The 23,751-nt window shown below is 36.0% G+C and overlaps 3 protein-coding genes across 6 annotated transcripts in view; 2 read left to right on the forward strand and 1 right to left on the reverse strand.

Moving 5' to 3' along the window:
* The window catches only part of Shawl (Shaw-like), a 94,625-nt gene that overhangs the window by 56,267 nt on the left and 14,607 nt on the right, over positions 1-23,751 (forward strand). For 2 of the 4 annotated variants that reach the window (XM_064698116.1, XM_064698117.1), the window contains 8 exons: positions 5,430-5,562; positions 5,631-5,810; positions 5,872-6,411; positions 6,491-6,787; positions 7,664-7,873; positions 7,942-8,146; positions 15,831-15,935; positions 16,387-16,988. In XM_064698116.1, the coding sequence (XP_064554186.1) occupies positions 5,430-5,562; positions 5,631-5,810; positions 5,872-6,411; positions 6,491-6,787; positions 7,664-7,873; positions 7,942-8,146; positions 15,831-15,935; positions 16,387-16,955 (2,239 nt within the window). In that variant the 3' untranslated portion in view covers positions 16,956-16,988. The remainder of the gene's footprint in view (positions 1-5,429; positions 5,563-5,630; positions 5,811-5,871; positions 6,412-6,490; positions 6,788-7,663; positions 7,874-7,941; positions 8,147-15,830; positions 15,936-16,386; positions 16,989-23,751) is intronic. The other 2 variants (XM_064698118.1, XM_064698119.1) reach the window with 2 other exon arrangements.
* LOC135439399 (ficolin-1-like) lies at positions 644-1,862 on the reverse strand. Its single transcript, XM_064698125.1, has 2 exons — positions 924-1,862; positions 644-857 (listed from the first exon to the last, which is right to left on the reverse strand). Exons 1-2 carry the CDS (start codon positions 1,757-1,759, stop codon positions 734-736), a joined length of 960 nt encoding a protein of 319 aa, XP_064554195.1. The 5' UTR covers positions 1,760-1,862; the 3' UTR covers positions 644-733.
* Positions 12,239-13,511, forward strand: LOC135439398 (microfibril-associated glycoprotein 4-like). Its single transcript, XM_064698124.1, has 2 exons — positions 12,239-13,164; positions 13,231-13,511. Exons 1-2 carry the CDS (start codon positions 12,269-12,271, stop codon positions 13,355-13,357), a joined length of 1,023 nt encoding a protein of 340 aa, XP_064554194.1. The 5' UTR covers positions 12,239-12,268; the 3' UTR covers positions 13,358-13,511.

The following is a 23,751-nucleotide window of genomic DNA, read 5'->3' on the forward strand; positions in this document are numbered from 1 at the left end:
TATAGCCAAGTCCGTCTGTCCGTCTGTATGTTTCTATGCGAATTAGTCTCTCAGTTTAAAAGATATCTTTATGAAACTTTGCAGAAGTCCCTCATTCTGTTGCTCGCAGTACAATTGTCAATACTAGCTGGATCGGACCCCTATATCATATAGCTGCCACAGAAACGATCGGTCGAAAATTGAGTTGTTGTATGGAAAACTTTAAAGTTTTTCAAAATATCTTAACCATACTCGGTTGACTGCTGGCGACATAGATTCTTCTTTTCTACCATTATAATAATTATCGCCCCTATTCCTACCTACGTGCACAACAAACTAAGCAAATTAATGCACAATTTTTTTCGTGTACTGTGCAAAAATTAGAATGGATTGTATCCCGTTTTCTCCACCGAACTTTCTCTCCCCCTAAAAAAACTTTTCTTCCACGAACTCCGGGAGCATTCCCAGCTATGAGTAGGGGCATAGCTTGCCTGTCTCTAATAGATATAATAATAGATATAGTTTGGTTTTTAATAATACGCTTACTGAATATTGTAATGAAATTAAGGAACAAAAATCAGTGTGATGAGGATGATATTTCTATTTTTTAGTTGAAAATGAGATTGTGAAGAGATGTTATATTCTGAAAAATAAAAATAAAAAATATTGATTAAAAGTTGAAATTATATTCTATATCAGATACCCAATATATTTAAAAAATAATATTGAAGTAAACAAAGGAACGCATTTTTATTTAATTAGATTGTGGCTTTATCATCATTTGCACATATCTAAGCGGATTAGTATGCCAGTTCCTCCATTCAATGCCACGACCCTGACCCTCAACAAACTTGTTAACATGTTGCCCGTTTAGGTTACTACAAATTCAAGACAATTAGCAGGTTGTTTAAATTAATATTTATAATATTTCTACAAACACTTACCAATTATAACAATTTTTAAACCACCAACCCGATTTGAAAGAGGATGCACAATCTGCTTTCGGACTCTCATCATTAGCACGTTCTGGTGTTGAAAATTTCACATTTAAATGATAAGTTAAGGAATCACCAGCATTTCCAGAATAAGTTCCAAGTTTATTTAGCTTGTACGACTCATTCTCGCTGCCAATTAAAAAGTGACTATATTTGGCGTAATGTGTGTTATTCTCAAAATCCTCAAGGTATACATATAGTTCGTAGGGCTGTGATACTGTCATATGGTATAACTTCTCTAGTCCTATGAAGAAACTTCCATGTAAATCACCGAAACCGACCTTGTATTGGTCCCAGTCGCGATTGAAATCCACGCTTCCATCCACGCGACGCTGAATGACAGTCCATCCGTTGTCGGCCAATTTCGAGTCACAGGGCACGAGGAAGGGCTCTAAGTTGGGCACCTTAATCGTATAGATATCTGTCAATTTTCCCAGACAGCTTGAGGGCATAGTGTTCGCTTTAATTAGGTTTTCAAGTTGTGAGCTGTTCTTAGATTGCAATAACTTTATTTCTTTATCTTTCTTATCAATTTGAGAATCTTTCGATTTTATTTCAGATTCCATTTTAGTTATTTGAGCCTCATTTAGGGCGAGTTGCTTCTTAATTGTAATCAGAAAATCATTCTGAATTAAAATGGTTTCATTAGATGCGGCAGTCAGGTTGATTTGCTGTGCCATTTGCAACTCTTTTTGTCTGATCACCTCCTTTAAGTTTGCGATAATTGCATCTTGATCATCTATTTTCTTCTGTAACTCTGAGAATTTTTCCTCCTTTTCTCTCATAGAGATGGCATGGCTTAGAAGCGGTTGAACAACTTTATAACAGTAAAGTTCACATTGCAAATCGTTTTCCTTAGAGTCCTTCGACGAATGTAGAGAATACTATTAAATTTTAATATATTGTTTACACTATTTATAAGGCACATACCCAGCCACTTGTGGAATGTTCATTTGATTGCACTAACAATGCCATAATAAACACTTCCAATAATATATATATAAGGTATATTTTCATTTTATTTAATCCGAGATTGCCAACCGTTTCACAGCTTTAAATCTGTAAGACTAATTGATAGCTGATGGCGCATCAATCCACCATGCCTCTGGTTATGCGCTATTTATATATATATATTCCCATACATAGCGCTTAATCATATATATATTAATTATATACATATATATATATTTCCCATTTATATATATAAGCTTTACTTGCTTCGCTGCTCTGTTATCAGCTGTTGACTATTTATATATATAAATATATGCAAATTCTAATCGCTTAAAATTTTTTCCCAAACATTGCCCTTCCATTTTCCCATATAATACTGACTATTTTTATACCCTTGCAGAAGGTATTATAATTTTATCGTGAAATGTTTAACGCATAGAAGGAGACATCTCCGACCCCAAAAAGTATATATATATTTTTGATCAGTATCAACAGCCGAGTCGATAAAGCCAAGTCCGTCTGCCCGTCTGTCTGTTTCTATGCGAATTAGTCTCTCAGTTTTAAAGCTATCTTTATGAAACTTTGAAGAAGTTCCTCTTTCTGTTGCACGCAGTAGATATGTCAAAACCAGCTGGATCGGACCACTATATCATATATCTGCCATAGGTTCTTGTTTGAAAAACTTTTTTGTTTTTCAAGATATCTAAACATATTTGGCACAAACTATTTTCCCTGTGCTTCTTAGATACGGGCAAAGCACTATGAGCATTATGAAAAGGTTGGGTCTGCAAGGGCATTAAATCTTCGGCTGCCCGAAGCCCTTCTCTCTCGTTATTCAATTCAATATACTAGGAAAATATGAAACCTTTCCAATTTGCCATTTATCACTTCCAACTTTTCAGCTCTGTCTCAGAACAGATGATTTCATCTCTACAGCTATAGCTACCTTGGGAGCAATTTAATTAGTATATTAGCCAGGGTAATTAATCTTTGGCTATTCTTATTGTTACCTTAGACACAAAAAAAGGAGCAAGCTTCAATTTTAATTATGTACCTCAAGCTAAATACAAGCAGTCATAAATCTCAACTTTTTGGCGGTAAAGTTTATCAAAATTTTGGCACTTTTTTGTTAAAAAGCCAGCGCTCATTAGTTGGCAAAGATTAATTGAAAGTTAGCTAGGTTTTCTATCTCGCTTTCTTGATAACTTAACTTACTCAAGATTAATGACAGGTTTTTCCCCGCCGCCCCCTCGCACTGCACCCCACCTGCTGCAAGTGCAAATAAAGTTGTTGAAAGTAACTTAGCCTCATTACCATCTATGTTCATTGCTATACATATATATATATATTTATATATATAGATCTAAGGGGCATGTCGACTATTGGGGTGACAAGCCAGAGGGGTTCTGGCAAACAGTTTTTCCAACTCAATTAACTGCAACTCGGCAAAATAACATCGAAGAAGCAACAACAAAGCGTTGCACTCCGTGCAAAAATAACAGCAACAAAATTAAAATGAGGGTTACCTTCTCTAACATGCATATTTAAATATTTATATATATACACCACGGTTGAGCAATCGAATTAGGTACACGCCAGAAGCTTTTTGCAATTTATAAACCAATTTACGTATTTTTTCTTCCTTTTAAAAGGATTTAATATTTATGGCGCAAAAAGGGAACTAAGACACAAACAAAATTGTGCTTAGAAATGAATATTGCAAATAAAACCAAAGTTTGTAGATGTGTGTATACAACATACTTTACATACTTGCATAGCCATTAAATCACGATTTGACCTCTAGCTATATTTTACATTTAAGTTTTATTTATTTGTGCAAATCAGAATTTGCTGTCTTTCTATGCGCTTCTCATGCAAATAGTTTTTTTTTATAAAATACCATCTTTAAAAATTATTCAAACAGCATGAAACACAAAATGTAAAGTCTAACTCCTATAAATGTTCACATATTCTGCGCACAGACTTTGCTAAGTTTTATTATGTCAACTCAACATGTCCTTCTGATAAATTCTTTATATTTTTTACTTGCTATTGTGGAAGATGCCTCTTTCTATCTCTTTCCATAATAGGAGATCTACAAAGTTATATTATAATATTTCAATATAATATGTAGAGAAGCTAAATATTAATGCTTTATAAAGTACGAAAAGCTCTTTCAATTGCGCTATCCATTTAATTAAAAAGGTGCACTGCAGTCGGACAGATCAAATAGTTTGCCGGAGTGGGGCGTATATGGGCATACGTAAAATGGGCGTGCCTGAAGGATGATGCGATGCGCATAATAAAACCCGCAATGTCCGCATGTCCACCCGCATTCATAATGGCCTTGAGCACTCGCTTGGGCCGTAGCTCGGGTTTTAGCTTAATTTTTTTCTTCTCCTCTTTTTTTTTTGTTTTGTTCGGCATTCACCGTTCAACATTCGGGGCACGAAATGATTTGGAGCTGGCAAAAAGCATCGCAACAAAAGGTTGCAAAGAAAAGTTGCATAAAATATGCACAAAAAGGACAGTCTGGATGCACATGTGGCGGACACATGCCGCATATGGCCGTCAGCCAGAGCATGGGAAAAAATATAAAATAAAACAAGGCGAGGCGAGGCAAGAGCTACGTTTACTTTTATTTCGAATAGTCGCTGCACTCGGTCCATGGCCGACAACGGCTGTCCAGTAGCTGATATGGTATTACAAGTTGGCCAGTCGCTGCGGACAAGCGCCTGTCCTTGGTTGCCCGCCAGCCCCGCCATTATTCATCATGCCGCACGCACGTGCAACCATTTGCAGCAATTTGCACACGGAAAACAAAAAGAGTTATTTTTTTCTTAGTTGTTTTTTTTTTTTGCACCTGCAGAGGTCATAATGAAACAATGGGGGTTTCGGCAAGACCATGGGGCGGAGGACACACATGAGGTTGTCAGCCATGAATTTACCCGACATGCATATGCATTGAATATGCCATTGTGACTCAAGTGCATTCTCTTTGCTTCAATCATGAAAAAGTTTCATTAGTTTCGCCATTCTCTCAAGATTTTTAATTGAATATTTTGAATTTGAATTAGTTTAAAAATATAATATATATTTCTATTTAGAATAATATTCTTGAATATTAACAGTATAATATTAAATTATTAAATTAGTTAAATTTTTGAAATAAATAATTTGATTTAAATTGTTTCAATTCCCTAATTTGACATTTACGGCGATTTAAATCGTAGAACAAATATTAAATATTAAATTATTTATTTATATTATATTGCCCCAGTTACGTTTTTTTCCAGCGATCTTTTAATGACTTCTGTTGTGTGGTATAAAATATATGAATTTGAAAAGTTCTAGATATTTTTTTACATTATAAAGTTTAGTTAGTTTAAGGTTTTTCAAAATAATTATAAATATAATAACATATTGCATTAACAAAAATTATAACAAGAAAATAAATATTAATATATATATATTCAAAACACATTAATATTTATTTATTTTCAGAACTGGTAAGCTGCATTATCCGACAGACGTCTGTGGCCCTCTGTTTGAGGAGGAGCTAGAGTTCTGGGGACTCGATTCGAATCAGGTAGAACCATGCTGCTGGTCAACTTATAGCATACATCGCGATACGCAAGTGAGTAGCCGAGCCAAATGCCAAGGAATAGATCTTTAAACAATCAAGAGCTGCCTATTATATTGCAGAACACCTTAGCTATATTAGATAAACTAGATATTGAAAATGAGAAACCCACGGAGGAGCAAATAGCACGTCTGTTTGGCTTCGAGGAGGCTTTAAGCAACGGCGAGCTTAACTGTTGGCAACGTCTAAAGCCCAAAATTTGGGCCATGTTCGATGAGCCGTCGAGCTCAACGGGCGCCAAGGTGAAGCTTTAGCAGAATGACTATATAACAGATAACTATAATAACCATATCATATTTGCAGTTTGTTGCTGGCATGTCGGTATTCTTTATATTTGTTTCTGTGATATCATTCTGCCTGAAAACCCATCCCGGTTTTCGCGTGGACCTGCCCACCAGCTACAGCGCCGGCTTGCCTGCGTCTGGCCATGATCCGCTGGCGGCGCCGCCCATACCTCAGCAGCCGGTGCAGCAGTCGCAGCCGCATCAGCATCCGCAGCAGCAGCAGCAGTATCAATACCATCAGCATAGCATAACGCCACCTAGCGGCAGTATTGGTCCCACATTTCGTGTCACGAACTACACGAGCTACAGCAGCGGCAACTTGAGCGCTGCACAGGCCACGCCCATTGCCACCATAAAAGGCCAACATCAACGGCAGCGTCTGAAACGCGACCTAAACACGAGCAGCCTGAACGAGTTTCTCGAGGAGAAGCTACTGGGTCAGAATGGACGCAGACAGCACGGCTGGATCGAGACCTACGGCCAGCCGCACAAGGCCTTCTTCTATGTCGAGCTCGTATGCAATGTGTGGTTCTTCATCGAGGTTGTCATCAGGCTAATTGTGTGTACACCTCGACCTTATATATATATATATATATATATAAATTTCTGCATATTTATATATTCCCAACTCTCGCCAGGTTTCACCCAATCTGTGGCAGTTCATCAAATCTCCCGTAAACATTATTGACTTTACGGCCACGTTGAGCTTCTATACGGATGTCATGCAGCGCATGGGCGAGTATACGGGCCTGCTGGAGGCATTTTCCATAGTGCGCATAATGCGACTCTTTAAGCTGACACGTCACTCGCCAGGACTACGCATCCTTATACACACGTTTAAGGCATCGGCCAAGGAATTGACTCTGCTCGTGTTCTTCCTCGTGCTCGGCATCGTCTTCTTTGCCAGTTTGGCCTATTATGCGGAAAAGTTGCAGGTAAGTTCTGCAGCTAGCAAAATTTCAATAAATTCTGCATAGCCTAGATAAAGTTCGATTTGGGTACAATTTAAACTTTCGCTATAAATTTTAAAGTATTTATTTTTTCACTCAAAAATGTTTGACACTATCTAGACAGAAGTTATGTATCCCTTGTATTTTAAATTCACACACTTTCATTGCAGTTCTCTCTTGTGTGCTCTGCCTCTTATAGGCCATTTTCCTTGGTGTATTGTACTGTTGTTTTACAGAATCCAATGCCCTCAAATGTATACTACATAATTATGTTTGAACATGTGCTATGGGACCATTGCGGGGACAAGCTTCCCATGCAGCTTGTAAGGGGAGAGTTCGCTGGATATGTTTTTTGGCTCAACGACTGTTAAAATACTCTAGCATATTTAAAAACACCAACTAGATTTTATTAACATTTCAATAACGTACTTAAAATCGTTGACCTTTTGAGCCTGTTTATAACAGCTAACGACCCCTGTTTAATCACCATAACATTTTATAGTTGCGATAGGAACATGCTGTCGAAAATTCAGACTTTTTATAAAAACCCTTTTTAGTTTTTGAAAATATACTCTACATAAAACTTGCAAACTTAAGTGAAATCTTTTAACTTTATTATAACTCTATTTCGACAGAATCAATTGACTTAAAAATTAGTTGCATCATATTTATATTGATTTTACTCTTATTTTACAAATGTAAATGTACAAATGTAACGATATAAAATTACTTTTATGGAGAATTCTGATTTTTTGAATATGTATTTTATATTCTATTAACAAGGGTATTTGAACATATCGCAAAACAGATGCTAAATATTATTTCTAATTTTGTTTAATTTTTCACAAATTTCTTTGGCAGGACAATCCAGATAACCAATTCAAGAGCATACCATTGGGCTTATGGTGGGCTATTGTTACCATGACCACAGTGGGCTATGGCGATGTGGCGCCCAAAACGTATCCGGGCATGTTTGTGGGCGCACTGTGCGCACTGGCTGGTGTCCTGACCATAGCACTACCCGTACCTGTTATCGTTAGCAACTTCTCCATGTTCTATTCGCACACCCAGGTGACTATTCGGGCAGACGGTGGTGAAGCAGAGGATGTGGTTACTAATTTAAAAAATGTTCGCTGCAGGCACGCTCCAAGTTGCCCAAGAAACGCCGCCGTGTGCTGCCCGTGGAGCAGCCACGTCGCAAACGGGAGCCGCCGGCACCGCATCGAGGCCGGACCAATGCCATTAAGCAGACAACGCCCACGGTGCCGGGCGTGGCAGGCGGCCATACAACTATACAGGCGCCTACGCCCATGTTCAAGGATGCATTTGGCAGCGCCAAAATTGGTGAGTAGAGCTCATTTTCTCCCTCTCTCACTCGCTAGCTCGCTCTATTACACACACACACACATTGTGCTGCTTATTATTCTATTGTGTATCTCATTCACTCATTCGCTGTAGTTGTTGCTAAAAGTTGTTTATAATTTGTTATTGTTTTTCCGTTGTGGCTTTTTGTGTGTGCAGCTGTCTAAAGCAGCCAACGGCCAACAGGCAACTCTCTCAACAGTCCACAAAAGCCAACACAAACATGCAGACACCAGACAACAGAACAGGCTCAACTAAACTTGGTCAGCTCACACTCTTGTACCACAAACACACACACTCTCACACACACACACACACACACACATACATGGCACATATGTACACACATATACATACGCACAGCATGCTAAGCTCTCCGGAGGCCAAACTAATTTCATTCAATTTATTGTTTAATTATTTTATTATTTATGCACCCTTCAGTGCGGCCGAGCTCAGCTGCTATCGCTCCCACTTGGCCTTTGCCTCCTCCCTGGGGGCATCTTATGCTAAATATGCAAACTCTCGACTGCTACTGCTATTATTTAAAAGCATTCTCAGATGCGTATGTGCATCAGCGTGAGCTGCTCTGGAGCTATTCATCTAAAGTGCTTTGTTGGCGTCGAGCCAGACTCTAATTAAAGTTGCGTCGAAAACATTTTGCATATTCTACTACAGTTTTTCGTATAATTTTCTTTTAATTTTTTAATAAATGATTCAAATGACGCAAAGTCCCTTTTACTTTCGAAAACCGAGAAAACAGTACATACTGTTGTATTGCAATGGGAATTCGGTTTTTACTTTTAATTTCCCACACAGAGGGAGGCTCTCGCAATTGAGTTAAAATCGATTTGCGAGTAATAAAGTATGCACGCAGATTTGGAAAAAACTTGTAGCCTAGGGGACATTGAGAGTAGGGCTGACACTCTTTTGACTTCATTTACTTATTTCAAGACATTGCAGAAGTCTTTTAGATTAAATGATGCATAGTTAATATTCTTTTAATTTTTTATTAACTTAATTAAAAGATGCAAAGCAAATCCTTTTACTCATGATAGAGCACTCCAGAAATATCGTATTGAAATATGAAATCAGTTTTTACATTAATTTTGAGAAGCATTTCAAATTTATTTATATCTAAATTATTTTACAATAACTTAAATTTTACTTTTCTCAATATATTTTGTTTTTATTCTTTCTCAAACTTTATATACATTTTTTTAATTTTATATTTTTTGAAATGTTTGCAAATTGTTTTTTAAGCCTAAAACTTTTTTTCCAAAGCATAAAATCTTTGGATAAGACATGGTGGACCCAATAGATTCTCTGTTTCCAAATCAAATTCTTTTGTTCTTATAGTTGTTACATTTTGTTTTCAATATGGGCTCTTCGATGTATTTAAAATCGATTTGAAGCATAATAATTAATTAAGTTGATAAATATTACTCCGCATTACGCTTTGTATTTGCGAAGAATATATATCGTATTATAAGGCACTTTAATTAATTGTTGATTTTTATTAATTTTGTTTTTTTAGGGAAAACGAATTGTTTTTTCTGGTTTAATTTTGTTTAAATATTATTTTTTATGGGCACTTTCCATTTAACACACACATACACACATAAATTTCAATGCTGTATATATTGACGCAAACACACCCTTACACATAACCAGAGACTGACCAGCAAACCGTGAGTGTGTATGTGTATGTGTTTGTGTTATTATTTGCGTGCGCATTTGTGTTTATTCGCATATTGAATATTTTGTATTTCCTTGCATTCTTTTCGATGTTGTTTTTCCGTGTATTGTTTGTTTGTAATTCTTCCCAAGCCCCCAAATGCTTTTGATGCTGTGATTGTGTGTGTGTGTGTGCTATGCAACTGTAACTGTCACTGTCACTGTAACTGTAACTTGTAACTGTAACTCGTAACTGTAACCCGTAACTGTAACTACAAATGTATGCGTGTCAGGCAACGTGAACGGTGTGAATGTCATTGGCCTGCATCTGCACAGGGCGCCGCCAACGACCTGCGCGGCCAACTGCCACACCCACGCGTATGCAACATACGCCCACAGTCACGGCCAAGCTCCGAGTCATGGCCATGGGCCACAGGCGACGACGCTGAACGGCGCCACGGCCGCCATGTCTGCGGGCTGCACAGCAACAACGACGACGACGTCGACGCCGCTGCCGCCGCCGCTGCTGCTGTCGGCCGCTGGTGGTGCAGCTGCCCCTGCTCCTGGCCCCACGTACATCAGTTGTAAGTGTTGTCTTGTCCATGTCTTGTCTAGAATTCGTTTACCTTTTGTCCCCACCAACCCAGTCCGACCCCGACCCATACAATCGCATGCATCCTCGCAACAGGCATGAAATGTTTGATATATTTTCAAAGACACGCGAATTTTCCTTTTAATGGCTTGGTAAAAACTTTTATGGAGCACCCCTTGTCAGCCACAGGTCCACCAACGCACAATTAGTGTGGCGCTTGAAGCTGGGCGAGCTGGGGGCTTGTTAAAATTTATCGCATGCTATAAATTTGAGTGCTATTATTTTGTCACTCGAGCATTGAGTCAATAAAAATAAGGACAAAACTTTTTTATGTTTCGTTAGCATTTTGAAAGCATTTTCCGCATTTCTCGGTGCACACATCCTTTTGCCCAATTTTATATTTAATTTTAATTACAATTTTATTATGATAGCAAAATGCCTCTTTTATGCCATATTTCGAATGGCCATTTTCATCTTGCCACACACACACACTCCCACACACACACACACACACACACGCACAGAGCCAAAGGCTTGGCACCATAGAAAAGTTCATTTACCGTCAAACAAATTGAAAAACTTTTTCCATTTGCTCGTCCAGCAAAGCTGTGGAAAAATTGCCCAAACTGAAAAGGAAGCAAAAAATTTGTTACGTCCACCCAATGTAAAAACGTGTCCACAAATTTAAGCTTCACAGCTCGCTCGATGTGCATTTTAATTAAAGGACTTAAGGACTGCAACGCAAGTCAACCGTAAAGTGCTTTTCCGAGTTCCTCAGCTCCTGGCGCCTGAGGAATTTCTTGCTGTCACTGATTAACTTGACGAACTTATATTTCCACCGAGTTAATCAAATTGTTCACTAACTGTGCACAATACCGGAAAATACTTTCTATATAAACAATATATTATCTTCATTTCATATGGTGGTCAATGACGCCATTATTGTTTAAATGTGCTTTATCTCGGTATACGATGCTCTTTCCATAAAAATATATATAGAAAATCTTATCAGTCGTATGAGTTATTGCGTATGCAAACAAGAGAGCTCTTTTTGGGAGTGCCCGACTAAGAATACCCTGTACCCCTCGTCAAGTTGACATTAGAAGCATTCTACATTCCTTCTATAACATACATACACACATGAATGCAGGTGTGCTTGATTAATGTTTCAGGGGTTAAACATGGCACCCAGGTGTATAATATATACTAGTACGTTATGTACCCACTCGCACGAAATAATTTAAAATAAAACCTTAAACCCTTCAAGTTTCGGTTCGGCCTGTTACAAACATTTGCAAAAAACCAATATACCCTTTTTAACCTTAAATGGGAAATACATTTTATTTGAATACATGTCGCAGAACTTTTACCCTAAAAACCTTATTAAACTAAATATTAATTTTAATAAAAGTTTAAATTTTATAAAAATAGGCATTAAGTTATTATAGCATTAGTTATTAAATGAAAATACGTATTTTGTTTAGTATTATAGGACAACATTTAAAATAGGGAATACTTGAATGTATTCTTTTTTAAAAAGTCATTTAAAAGATTGCTATGAAAATATCAATTTAAAGCCGTTGAGGCTTATAGTTTCTGTAAAGTTATCCAAATCAGCCAAACCAAAATGTTCAGATGGCATCTGGTTAGTCTGACAATATTGATAATATCAGTGGATGCTAAATCTTATGACATAGCATAGAGACCCCCATAGAGACTTAGGGCATAAAAAACTTCGAGTATTTCGGGTGCTTTAAAAGCCGCTTGCGAATGTCGTGTTTTCATTTAAATTATTTGTCTATCAGAAAGTGAAGTGCTTGAAGCAAATGTGTTGAAAAATGAATATGTATTTTATGCAGTTTGTTATATTGCTGATAACCCTGCAACTACTTAGTACGCGTTGTTCGGAGCAATCTTTAGACGTAAATACTTTACACTCATCCGACTCTGAATTGGATGCTTGGCAGCTGTACAGATTGATCGACGAATATGAACAAAGTATTCAGGAGAACGAAAAAAAATTATTAGAGCTGGAAAATGAAATAGAAACTCAATTAGCCAGTGTTGACTTCAACGATTTGGTAGATTTCAGAACTGAGCTTGCAGATACACATAATCAGGTGACACGCATAGCGGAATTAGAGTTCAAAGTGAACGAGCAAGAATCACGACTTGAAAGACAGGAATATGTTCTAAACAAGTACAGAGAGGAACATGAGCATCTGCCCAGCCAGTGTTCACTTTATGCTGGCATATTGGAAAATATTCAACTCATAAAAGTGGGAAGCATAGAACCCATATTGGTGCATTGTAAGGTTGAAAACATTGGACACGGTTCTCCATTTATGGTTATACAGAGGCGTTTGGATGGAACAGTAAATTTTAATCGCAGCTGGACAGAGTACAAAGAGGGCTTTGGAGATGCCAATAGCGAGTTCTTTATTGGCCTCAACATGATTCACCAAATAACAACCCAACAGAGGCATGAACTACTCATTATTCTAACAGATTTCAACAATGAGAATCGATTTGCTAGTTACGATAGTTTTGTTATTGGCAGTGAAGATGAGAGCTATGCATTAAAAGAGCTGGGTAGTTATTTTGGAAATGCGGGCGACGCATTAATATATAATAAGCTCATGAAGTTTTCAACCTATGACAGAGACAATGACAAACACCCAAGAAATTGCGCGATTAATTTTCAAGCTTGGTGGCATAAATCTTGCACCTACAGGTAGCTAAATGATAATTTGGAATAATGTAGTTTAATTTGATTTTATTGATTTTTTTGTGTTTTAAGCAATCTGAATGGCATATACCCTAGACCAAGTGTTCGGCAAGGTTTAGGCATCTTTTGGATATCCTGGGCTGGTCAATTCCATCCTTTAAGGACAGTACAAATGATGATTCGACCGAAATTAATATAATTCCTGCTTTAATAAAAACTTAATTATTTGGCGTCTTCAGAACAATTAATGTTACCTTTGTTACTTCTTGTATTTCTATATAAAATCCACATATAAAATTTACAATTCGACAAGTATTAAATAGTTTTTGAATGTTGTCAAAGTTTCAAAGTAATGCTACACAGCACATTAACATGTTCAAATATGAAATTTATAATTATTAAAAATGAAAAGGTCGTATTGTTATTATCATTTTTATTTTTATAATTATTGTTATTATATATTTGTAATTGTCAATATTTTTATTATTAGTCTTATCATTATTATTTTTATTATTACTAGTATTTTGATTGGTATCACTATTATTATTAGTATTATTATTATTATTATTATTACTTTTATTATTATTATTATTATTATTATTATTATTATTAATATTATTATTATTATTATTATTATTATTATTATTATTATTATTATTATTATTATTATTATTATTATCATTATCTTTATTATTATCATTATTATTGTCATTATTATTATTATTATTATTATTATTGTCATTATTATTATTATTATTAGTATTATTATTATTATTAATTTTATTCCAATTATTGGATTTAAAATTATTATATGACACTTCTAGCTAACCTTCCCACTTGTGGCAATCTTGACTTATTCAAATATTTCCCAATTTAAGCTTTAACTAAACTGTAATTTAATAATTTTAACAACTTCAAACGTAATAGCCGCACCCACTTCCTTTTCCTTATGGCACTTCCTGCAGATTTCTAAAATGTGTTGCGCTGTGTGCGAGGGCTGTAAAAAATTTGATTTCCCTGTGACCGGAAAATGCCGTAGTACGTGCTGCAGCCAGGAGTATTTGGCACAAGTTTTAAGCACAGTTCTTGCGCTTTCACTTAGGTGACGGCTCCACAGCTCTCCTCGACCCCCTTTCTTGTGCAAGAACTTCAAAGAGCATAAAAATAGCAAGTAAATCATTAGCAGGCATAGTTGGTGGGCGTGAAACTGTGGCAAGGTTTCTGTCGACTTCTAGTGGTCATTAAAATGGGCAACGCACTACAACTGTGGCGACACGGGGCGTCAGCATATTTATGGGCACAGTGGTGCGCACAGTGGTGCGCACAGTGGTGCATATTTGCATGCAAGCAACGCACAAGCATTTAAATGCAATTGCGTCAGAATCAGCTCTGGACATTGCAACATTAAAAAACACCTAAAGGCATTCTGTTGAAGAAAGATCGGGGGGTTGGGGGGAATGCGGCGCCATTTTTTCTTGCTGAAGCCTCTATTTATTTGTACGCCCATTTGGTGGGCGTGTTGGTTGCTCCACTTGGTGCATGGTGCCTGGCAGCTGCGTCGAAAATTAATTTGTACACCCTTACATCGGGTATCTTATTAATATCACCAAATTTGCCAAGCTCCATTAAGTAAATAAATTCATGATCAAAATAAAGCTGACTACATTTTTTAAAGCTATTAAAGGAACGCTTGAACAAGTAGCAAGAAAAGACATGTAAATTTTTTTTCTTACGATTTCATTACACTTAGATATTATTTAGTTAAGAACAGATTGCTATTATAGCCTGCATGGGTAAGAGTATTCAATGGGCGGCACAGCAACAATTTTTGTACTTTCTTGTTGCGAGTATTTTAAATTGTTGCTTTTGCTGGAAAAACTGCCAAGTAAAATATTTTCACACTACTTGCTGGCGAGTTTGCGCTTTTCTGGGCGCATGTTTTCCAACGCTTGCATTTTTAATGGCCAGCGAAAAGCCGCCTGAAATGGGAAAATTGCAGAGAAATATAAATTTTTATAATAGGAAATATAATGGGCTAATATTTGAGTAATATATTAAATAGCAGCAAGGAATCAAAGCTCTTACGAAACGACGTTTGGAAAATAAATTAAACGGTCTAAAATATTGCAACAAAAAGTATTAAAAACCAAATAACATAACTATGTGTAGATTATTTATAAATAATTGCTGATATTTTTGCTCAGTAAAACTAAATGTTGCTTTCCAAATAATGAATATAAATGATGTTAATCATTGCATTATTTTTTTTTTTGGATTTTTTTTGCATGTCCTTAAAAAACATTGAAGTAGAATTTGAGTTTTGATTGCGCACTTATCGAAAAATATTATGCACATTTTCACTTTCCCAGCAAAAACTTTTACCTTTTGATAAAAATTATAATGTATATGTATATACAAACATGAACAAAAATTTGATTTTATAACTTTTAGATTTTTTTATGAAACTTTTAACAACATATTGTAAGGTACATAGGAAAAAAAAGTACAGAATTTCCTGCGTGCCTTTTTAAAGTTTTCGCACGGCCACGAAGGACTTGTGATTGTTTGCAATTTCTTTTTTTTTTTGTAAACTTTTGCTTTAACTTTTTGTCCGGCGTTATATTGTTTACTTCTGGCGTTACAACTTAAACATTATACTGGTTGCCTTTTAGCGGACTACTTAAGCGTGCCGGCAGTGCAGAGTCTGCAGCCGAGAGCGGCAACCACTGGACACGATTTTATGCTGCCTCTACAGCCGAAACTTGTCGCGCCTCTGGGTGAGTTGATAATTTTGTAAGGCCGCATAACTTTCTGATAGATAATTGCGTAAGCAGGCGGGCAGGGAGGCAACGTAGTTGAACCCACTTGTAGCCATATACGCGCCCAAATACTTTCAGTGCCATTGTTGAAATTTCAGAGCACCGCACAAAAGCTGAAGGGGCTGCGGTGGCGGGGGCGGATTCTGCCCGCAACTGCATCTGCATTGTGGCCAGCTGTGCCGGTTCGGTTCGTGTGTCCTGTGCAAAAGTTTCCACTGATAACAGTTTGGGTCAATATTAGCACAGTGGGCACACAGCTGCCTGCACACTGGGCCGGGCGATAACCCAATGCGCTGACTTGCGCTTCCACTTCCGTTTCCGTCGGTGTCTTCGCCATTGCCTGCTCGCAAATTAAAGTGGCAACATATATTAAGGACAATGTTTCGTTCGACTGCTTTTACATTTACAGAACGCAAAGAACAGCATCCTCTGCAGCTGACCGCTCACAACTTGGCCTCGGATACGCATCAGCTGTACGCCAGCCACGCCCATGGGCCCAAAGCAGGCACCGTACTAAGCGTGCCGCCCACCATCAGCATGACGCACACACAAATGCCGCCGGGCATGGCCAGCATGGGACAGCGCACACCGAATCTCAGCTACCGGGCAACACATACGCACACGCATGCGCCCATCCAGCAGCCCATACCACACCACTATCAGCACCTGGGTTCATCAAGGTCAAGCGGTCTGGAGTCGGCCAACTGCAACATCCAAATCTCAGTAGCTGGTGCCGCTGGTGCTGCTTGTACAGAGGAGCTGAAGGCGCCCAAAGTTACGCTTCTCGATGATCTGAGCGATGAGGTAAACTCCTCAACGGATGACTGCGCTGATTGCTGCCTGGTGGATGACAGTGATACGTACGAGGCCAGCAATAACAATGGCTCCTGTGCGAATCAGGAAGTCGAGCAGGAAAGCGCCACTGCCGAGGATAGCGGTGACAGTTTGGGTGGCATTTACATTGGTCCCACCCATTGATTTTCGGCCATTAAATGGGAATTTCCATGATAGGTACGTACAAATGTTGACATTCATATATGTGTGTGTATGTGCCGGCCATGCCCAGTGGGTGCTTTTCAGCAATATTCCACGTTTTGTCGCTTACTTATATACCGTCTCTTTATGATTGCAAAGTAATAGTCCCTCAGCTCTTAAAGGCATTTGGTACAAACAGTTTTAAATACCGTGGCCAACATTAATATTGTCATCTTTCATATTTATAGTACTGATAATTTTAATATATGTTTTCGCATTTTTAGTATTTGTTCATTTTTTGCTTCTCTAAAATTCTCAAAAGTATATATTTGATTTAAAAATTTATTTTGCAATTTTGATAAAATCGAGTTCATACTTGATCAATATTAAGAAACGTTTTCAAAAAACACCTGTCTGTCTGTTTGAAGGATACCCTAATGAAATTTATGCATACTCCATATAAAAATTTGGCTCTCGCGGCTTGAAAAAATATAGGACAAGGTTATAAGAATTAATCAATCACAAATTAGTATTATATCATGTAACTTCCATTGAATTAATTTGTGGAAAATTCATTTCCTCTTTCTTGTCTTAAATATTCCTCATATCTTAAATGTAAAAACTACCCACCGTCCGAGAGTATTCAAAATGTAAAATGCTTGTTTGTTTTATTTTACATCATCTGGTGGAAATTAAGTTTTATAAATATACGTTTTAGTAACGCCCCAGACTCAGGCGGTAGCCAAACATGTCTTGAGTATGGCGGCGAGCATCCGTAACATTTGTGTTGTCCTTATAACTGTCATGTTGACAACTGTCATTGACAGAGATATATGTATCTTAGCATCCGGCAAGGGACTGGCTATTTTCATGCCAAGACAAACACACAGCCGGACAGTGCACAAAGGCAAACATATCATCCATATAAACGTGTCCACTTACTTGTCTAGGGTGGGGATAGTTGTAATGCCCGCTCCCTGCCTGCTTCCGCTTATTTCTCGAATTCGGTCTCCAGTGACTGTGTCTGACACGCCAAGGTGTTCATTGTATAAATCTTGGGTAGCTGTAAACATGGATCTATAAATTTTAACACTCGAGTAAACTTCACCTATTTCTCTTCCATCTTTTGCGCTCTCCTGTCTGATTTTTTGTGCGACGCTCACTGAAAGTTCAAATAAAGAGTGTCAATCGGAATGTTTATCTGACGCATTGACGTCCACCATTTCAATGAACTTACAAATAACTAATAAGAGTTTACTAGAACAGACTGAGTCAACTAACAAATACACTGTACAAGGAATGAAAATCAGTACGTCTCATGGAAATATACAAAAAAGTGTTTATGTTAAGTTTTATTAAGAACTTGAGTTGCTTAAATCATTTTGAAATAATTAGATAGCTTTAATAATTTTAATATAAATACTATTACTATCATTATCATTATAATTATCATTATCATTATCATTATCATTATCATTATCATTATCATTATCATTATCATTATCATTATCATTATCATTATCATTATCATTATCATTATCATTATCATTATCATTATCATTATCATTATCATTATCATTATCATTATCATTATCATTATCATTATCATTATCATTATCATTATCATTATCATTATCATTATCATTATCATTATGATAATCATTATCATTATCTTTATCATTATCATTATCATTATCATTATCATTATCATTATCATTATCATTATCATTATCATTATCATTATCATTATCATTATCATTATCATTATCATTATCATTATCATTATCATTATCATTATCATTATCATTATCATTATCATTATCATTATCATTATCATTATCATTATCATTATCATTATCATTATCATTATCATTATCATTATCAATATCATTATCATTATCATTATCATTATCATTATCATTATCATTATCATTATCATTATCATTATCATTATCATTATCATTATCATTATCATTATCATTATCATTATCATTATCATTATCAAATTCTTTATCATTATCATTATCGTTATCGTTTAGTTATCGTTATCGTTATCGTTATCATTTGTTTAGTTTCACGAATGGGTAACTATGACAACTCAGCAGCCGCTGATGGCAGCTAAATAATAGATAGATATTTACATTAGAAATATATATATTTTTTTTTTCGCGCGATGATTAATTGATGAGGGGCCGCAAAAAAGACCACAATGCAATCATTTATAGCTCTCTTCAGCAAAACGTAGTTTAAATGAAATCAGATTTCATTTTAGTTTTGTTATATTAATATGTATATGTATATATTAAAATATCTCCAACCTTCTTTAATATACCTTCTTTGTCTGTTAAAACTGGCACAGGGTACAATACCATGTCGACACAATGGCGACCATAGCTAAAAGTAAATGGCGCCAAACTAAATTTTATTCTTCTCCAAAAAGGATATTTTCCCATTCCTTGCTTTTTCCCAGGCGTGGCTGCCGACAGATATATACATATATAGTTGGTTGACTGATAACCGGCAGATTTGACTTAAGTTTTGACTATTTAACATTTTACTCAATTAATGTGGTTTATATAAATAGGATATCGAATGTGTCAAAAAGAAAAAAATAGAGAATACTTTTTGTAAATATTGTTTTAATTTTTAGGGCAGGGTATCAAGATAAATTTAAATAGCGCATGTCCATTAAAACTTATCTGAGGTTCAAACGTAATTTTTGGTCCAATACTTATAGTTTTTTGATGTGTAATAAAATAAATAGAGACAACACGGCAAAAATGTAACACGAAAACTAAATTTGTGAGAGAACAAAACTAAGAAATAGAGTATAAAAGAAAGTATGGAGGTGCAGAACAAAAATCGAATGATGCGTCTTAGGAAATATAGTAAGTAGCTAAGTAAACAATTGATTAGGCTCAAAAATCTCGTTAAAAATGAAGAAACATTTTAATTATTACCTATTTCAAATTCAATAAAATCAATTTTTAAACATAAGAAATTTATATAACAAAATATTAATTGTTTTCGTAATTAATGAGTGGTATAAACATTGTAAACTGAAGTATCAAATTTATTTAAGCCTTTTCAACAGCAGCAGTGATACTTTGTTCTATATAGCCCATTACTCTTTGATAATTTAAGTAATTCAACAAACTCCAAAGTTCATATATTACTGAAACAAAGTAATACCAAATATAGAAAATATTACAGTTTGGCTATGGCTCTCCAATTGAAACAGTTGTGTACACTTTGTTAATGTAAATTATAATCAGTCTTATGATAAAAAGTAATTTAATTGCGTTATTGCATAGCAGAAATTTAATTTGATTAAATTTAAAAGGGACAAACTATGCCCAAATGGCCAGCGTGAATACAGTTGAACAAATTCTGTAATTAAAAACATAACAAATCACCTGCCCTCCCCATCAGCATGAAGATTAATCGAAACCAGGTGAATAAATATATAAATGATAACCACTTTTTGGATTACAAACTGTATGGAAATATAAAATATGGTATTTGAAAAAAAACCTATTAAAATAACGAAGAAAAAATACAATTTGCATTAATTGAACGCACGAAGATAAGAACTCAAAAAACTGTACTTCCATAAATAAAAACGCCATTACCAAATTGTAATAAAATAAAATTACAATATACATACATATATATATAAACATTGTTTACAAAAAGCCCAACAATTTGAGCAAATTTTTAAATGTTAACATTAACACAATTTATATTTAAACAAATTAACAAATTGTGGTGTGTGTGCGACAACAAAAAATTTCCAATTTTAAAAATAAAAATAAAATTTCTTTGAGTATACACAAAACAAAGGACGGCAAAATTTCATCAGCAAGATACCAAAACACGTACACCCATACACGTGGTAATTTTGCTATGGAACAAGGTAATTCAATTTTTTTCTTACAGCACGCAAAGGGATGTCTTGTCAACAACAACAAGCCTTGTTTTCTATTCTCTTAAAAAGGGCATTTTCATTTTGTGAGTAGTGCATATATTTGCGGTCCTTTTTTAGAAATTGTGGTCGGGAAAAATTTAAAAATGGGTTAAAAATTAAAACGTAAGATAAAGGTAAAGTTATGGTTAAGCTAATGCTGAAGTTAACGGCAAAGGTGATGTGAAGAGTAATGGTAAGGATAATGGTAAACTTAAATTTGCACCTCAAGGTAAAGGCGATTTAATGTCAGAGACGAATTTCTCGTCTCTGTCAGCTTAGTTAAGTTAATTTTCAGTTAAGTAAAGTTTATTTAAGAGTTACATTTTAATATTCATAGAACTTAAGTTAAAATGCATTAAGTTAAACTTTCTTTAAGAGTTGGATTTAGAATTATGCCTTTATTTATGACATATATTTGGTAAAAATCAAAGTTAATTTATTGGGAATAACCTAATTATGTTAAATGTCTTGAAAAGGTTTTGTGATTAAGAAGGGTGAGAAATGAGAACTGAGATGAAATGAGAACTAAATTCCGACTGTTCACTACATGCACGCAATTTATTTTTGTGTATTTAAAAGGGTATCTTATCTTCCGCATTTCCGATAGCCGTTATTTCTTGTTAATTTTAAAAGCAAACACACCAGCCGCCATTTAGCCATTAACGACGAATCAGCAAGGGCTAGAAATTATAGCCACATTGCCCTCATATGGCCATTCCGAAACAAATTTATGTACGCCACATTTTTAGGGGGCGAAAAAAAGGCCGAGGACTGCAAGTGATGAGCTCTAATGTAGACACTTGAATACACACGCATACAAACACAACACCCGCCCACCGACACACACACACATATACACGCACGTACTCTTATGCTTAATACGGTATAAACCGTTTGCACATCAAAGCGCAAATCCATTAGGCATAAAACCGCCAGGCAGGTAGAAAAAAAGCTGAAACGAAAAGTGAGAAGCTTATCTATGTGAAAGTACGTGGGCATGTGTGTGTGTGTGCCTGTGGCTGGGCGGCCCCAAGAGTGTGCTAAGCTTAGCGGCGGCTGAGAAGCGCCGAGAGAGGCGACTCGAAAGCGAGCACAAGATAAATGAGCAGCACCTGCCTGCCGACAAATTATTTGGCATAATTCACTTTGAGCCCTATTCGCATATGTTTCTGGTTTTCGGTCGCCGAAATCTCGACCGGCTGCTTAATATTTCATGGAAAATATGCGTATGTGCCCTTGGTACAAGAATAAGAAAATAGGCAAGATCCCTGTAGACAAATGGTGGCTTGGCTAGGCAATACGTTGAACCTAAACAAAATTTTAAAATTTAAATTGAATCCTGAGAATTTTTTGTTTTTCGAGACATTGAAAATGAATAAGCGAAGAAAAACAAGTAAAAACGCTGCAGGCGAGTGTGCTCGACTACAAAGTCGCCAGTTTATCAGTTTATTTAATATTATGGTTCTTAGCACCTCGGCTGGAATTCTTCAAGTCATAAAGTATACCCCAATATGAATATAATATATTTTATGTGTCTATATACCTAATCATAATGCTCAAGATTGAAAATATACGTTTTTTGTATTTTGATGGGGAATAGGGAAAGTATCCAAAAAGAAAAATATTCATAAAGTTCTTAAAACTATACCAAATTTTGTATTATGGTTTTTGAGTTACGCTAAAACCCACATATCAAGATCGATTTTTATCGATATTTTAGAATGGGAGATGAGAAAATATATTTGAAACTTTAGGTAAATGGCTTTTGTAGTTTCCGGGATCCATACCGAGAACAGAAAGACGACCATGGCTAAATCGTTTCAGCTCATCGTCTATGTACAAAATACTCTTTTCTTTACCCATTTTCAATAGGTACAGTGTATAAAAAAAAAAAAAACAGAAAAAGTAACAGCTGCAAATAAAGGGAATATTTTCTAGTGACATTCATACACAGCTTCGTCATAACCTTGGATACGAAAGAGGTATTTTTTAAATGAATATTTATTAGGGGCTCATGTAGGAAGCATCAGCTAGCAAACACAAAATGTGCAATTTCTCAAAAATTTCAAAGCAATTTAAAGTTCTCTTAATTAGGATGTGGCCGTGTTACAGGCAATGTTTCACATGAACAAGCCCTTATTCATAAAATTGGTCCCCTGTTTGAATAGAAATAATAGACTTCAGAAGAGTGCTCAAATTTAACCCAATTTTAAGTATTTTTTTAAGGACATGATTTAAAGCAATTCAAGCATTCCTTGGGAAAATTTCGAAAATGCTTGAGTGACAGTGAAAATTTCCGTCGCCTGTAAACACAGAAAAAGTATCGCATTACCTAATTCGTGCTCAAGCTGAGTAGGCATAAGAATCCGCAGGGTCAAATATAAGCCGTTGAATTATACTTGACTCAATAAATCTTCACACAGCCTGTTTTTCGTTTATTCGTCAGCTACGTGCCCAGCTAATCAAATGTATTGTTTTTCCAGTGAAAGTTAGTCGAGTAATCAAAGTTAACAGATGTAGCCTGTGCCTCTGCCTGTCCTGCTTAGAAATGCAATACAATCTGTGAATGCTCTTTTTTTCACTAATTTCGCGATTGTTTCCAAGTGTTGTGCAGCGACCACATTTTTTTCCTATTGCCTTGCGCTCTAACGATGATTGACGATGATTGAACGTTACAGGCGCAAACACCACAATAACAATAAAAACAACAGCAGCTGCAGACGGCTTTTATTTGGCTACCAACTGTTGGATTCAATTATGTGAAGAGCTTTCGTCAGCTGGTCAAGCTTGGGATAAACAAAACATAAGAAAAAAAAAACATTCACATAAGAT

Source organism: Drosophila montana, unplaced genomic scaffold, assembly GCF_035044405.1.
Source record: "Drosophila montana isolate Dmon_TW-CO22-7 unplaced genomic scaffold, ASM3504440v1 contig_402_1, whole genome shotgun sequence".
Lineage (NCBI taxonomy): Eukaryota > Metazoa > Arthropoda > Insecta > Diptera > Drosophilidae > Drosophila > Drosophila montana.

What these genes read in the sequence shown, in the direction of transcription:
- LOC135439399 (XM_064698125.1), bottom strand. Translation starts at nt 1,759, where the DNA reads ATGAGAGAAAAGGAGGAAAAATTCTCAGAGTTACAGAAGAAAATAGAT. An exon ending in TTTAAAAATTGTTATAATTG is followed by an intron (nt 858 to 923) that starts GTAAGTGTTTGT and finishes TTGAATTTGTAG; the next exon opens with TAACCTAAACGGGCAACATG.
- LOC135439398 (XM_064698124.1), top strand. Translation starts at nt 12,269, where the DNA reads ATGAATATGTATTTTATGCAGTTTGTTATATTGCTGATAACCCTGCAA. An exon ending in CATAAATCTTGCACCTACAG is followed by an intron (nt 13,165 to 13,230) that starts GTAGCTAAATGA and finishes TTGTGTTTTAAG; the next exon opens with CAATCTGAATGGCATATACC.